Source organism: Galeopterus variegatus, unplaced genomic scaffold (assembly GCF_000696425.1).
Source record: "Galeopterus variegatus unplaced genomic scaffold, G_variegatus-3.0.2 Scaffold3237, whole genome shotgun sequence".
Lineage (NCBI taxonomy): Eukaryota > Metazoa > Chordata > Mammalia > Dermoptera > Cynocephalidae > Galeopterus > Galeopterus variegatus.
Window position 1 is genome coordinate 143,961 of NW_007729348.1, and position 2,050 is coordinate 146,010.

A 2,050-nucleotide genomic window follows, 5' to 3' on the forward strand; every position below is an offset into this window, starting at 1 on the left:
TCACTGGCTGAGCGCGGTGCGGGCGCAACACCAAGGGTTGCAATCCCGTTGCCGGTCAGTAAAAAAGACAAAAAGGAAAAAAAAAAAAAGAAGACCAAATGGGTCTCAATGGGCTAAAATCAAGGTATCAGCGGGGCTGCTTTCCTTCTGAAGGCTCTAGAGGAGAATGTACTTTCTTGCCTCTTCAAGCTTCTAGAGGACACTGGCATGCCTGGCTTGTGGCTCCTTCCTTTATCTGCAAAGCCAGCAATGGTGGGTTGAGTCCTTCTCACACTGCATTACTCTGCCTCTGCCTACTCTGCCTCCCTGTTCCACATTTAAAAACCACACCTTTACCCTGGGCCTACCTGGATTATCTAGAATAATCTCCTTATCTTTTTTTTTTTTTTTTGTCTTTTTTTTCGTGACCGGCAACGGATCGCAACCCTCAGTGTTGCGCCTGTACCAGACCGGGACTGGCTACGGGATTGCAACCCTCGGTGTTGCCCCCGCTCCTCGCTCAGCCAGTGAGCGGCCGGTCTGTATGNGCGCACTGTAGCAGTGCGCCACCAGGCCGGCCCATAATCTCCTTATCTTAAAGTCAGCTGTTAAGCAACCTTAATCCACCTTCCCCACCGCCATGTAACATGACATGGACATCTTTGGGGGCAATTACTCTGCCCACTACAGCAGATCACTTATGCTTTCAGGACATATACAACCTGTCCTGCCTACCTCAGTCACTGGAGGGTTCATTGAGACATTAATAAGAACAGCTTTGAAATGTATAATGTGTTATAGAAATACACAGGGTGGTTTATAAGGGTCAGTCATAATATCCAATAATACTACACACTCACCAAAATCCAGGCTGTGGCCTCATGGTCGGCAGGACCCCCTCGCACCTGGACAGCTATATTGACGTGGTCCCCAGGCAACTCCTCCAGCACCTGGGTGCCCTCGGAGGAATGTGTGACCTATAGAGGACAGAAAAACCAGGAGTGGTTTAGAAAAAGTATTCTGGATAAGGACCACCCCACAGACCTCCTTGCCATCCTCATCCTCCCACTGACTCAAAATAAGAGGTGCTGAAACCCTAGCACCTCTCATCCCTGTTATAATGATGTCAGTGACTCCTTAAACCTAAATGCACAGTTAGCTCTCCATATCCATGCATTCTGCACTGGCGGATTTAACAAACTACGGATCAAAAATATCAGGAAAAAAAAACAGTAAAAAATAACAATACAAGTAGAAAATAATACAGTATAACAGCTGTTTACATAGCATTTACACTGTATTAGGTACTATAAGTAATCTAAACATGATTTAAGTATACGGNTACATAGCATTTACACTGTATTAGGTACTATAAGTAATCTAAACATGATTTAAGTATACGGGAGGATGTGATAAGCTGTTTGCAAATACACCATTTTATATCAGAGACTTGAGCATGCACATATTTTGGTATCCGCTGGGGGTCCTGGAACTAACCCCTCTCAGTACCAAGAAAACTGTATGTACAGACAGCACCCCCTGCTGGACAGCAAAGATGCAAACTTCACCCCTATCTGGCAGAATTTCATGGCCCTTGCCAGGGCTGTTGAGATAAGGGCACAACATATATTGTGATCCATGCCAGTCTCTCAAAAATTGGTCTTCAGGAAGATTGGTCTTGGAACAGGATTGAATCTTCTACCACCAGCCAGGTCTGTCTACAACTCAGCTCCACAATGAAGTGGGCTCTAATGTCACAGCAGCTGGTGTAAGCTAGAAAAACAGCAGAGCCTTCTGGGCTCCTAAGTAAACAGCACAGAAGAATGTAAGTCCTCCCCCTCCAGGGTAAAAGTTTTGAGGCAGAGGGGTGGTATATATGAGATTTTTTTAATCCTCTAGCCCACATATCAAGATATATGCACAAACACACTTAAAAGAAAAAAACATTTACCACCCATGTCTGTCTTTCTGTTTCTCTGTCTCTCTTGCACATGCACACGCGCGTGCACACACACACACACACACACACACACACGAGTTCTTGGACAGAAATACCTTCCTCCACGTGATG

The 2,050-nt window shown here is 45.4% G+C and overlaps 1 protein-coding gene across 1 annotated transcript in view; it reads right to left on the reverse strand.

Moving 5' to 3' along the window:
- IGFBPL1 (insulin-like growth factor binding protein-like 1) overlaps positions 1 to 2,050 on the reverse strand; it is a gene marked incomplete at its 5' end in the record, with an annotated part of 17,907 nt that overhangs the window by 5,085 nt on the left and 10,772 nt on the right. Inside the window, one exon of the mRNA XM_008584357.1 lies at positions 840 to 956. Coding sequence (XP_008582579.1) covers positions 840 to 956 — 117 coding nt within the window. The remainder of the gene's footprint in view (positions 1 to 839; positions 957 to 2,050) is intronic.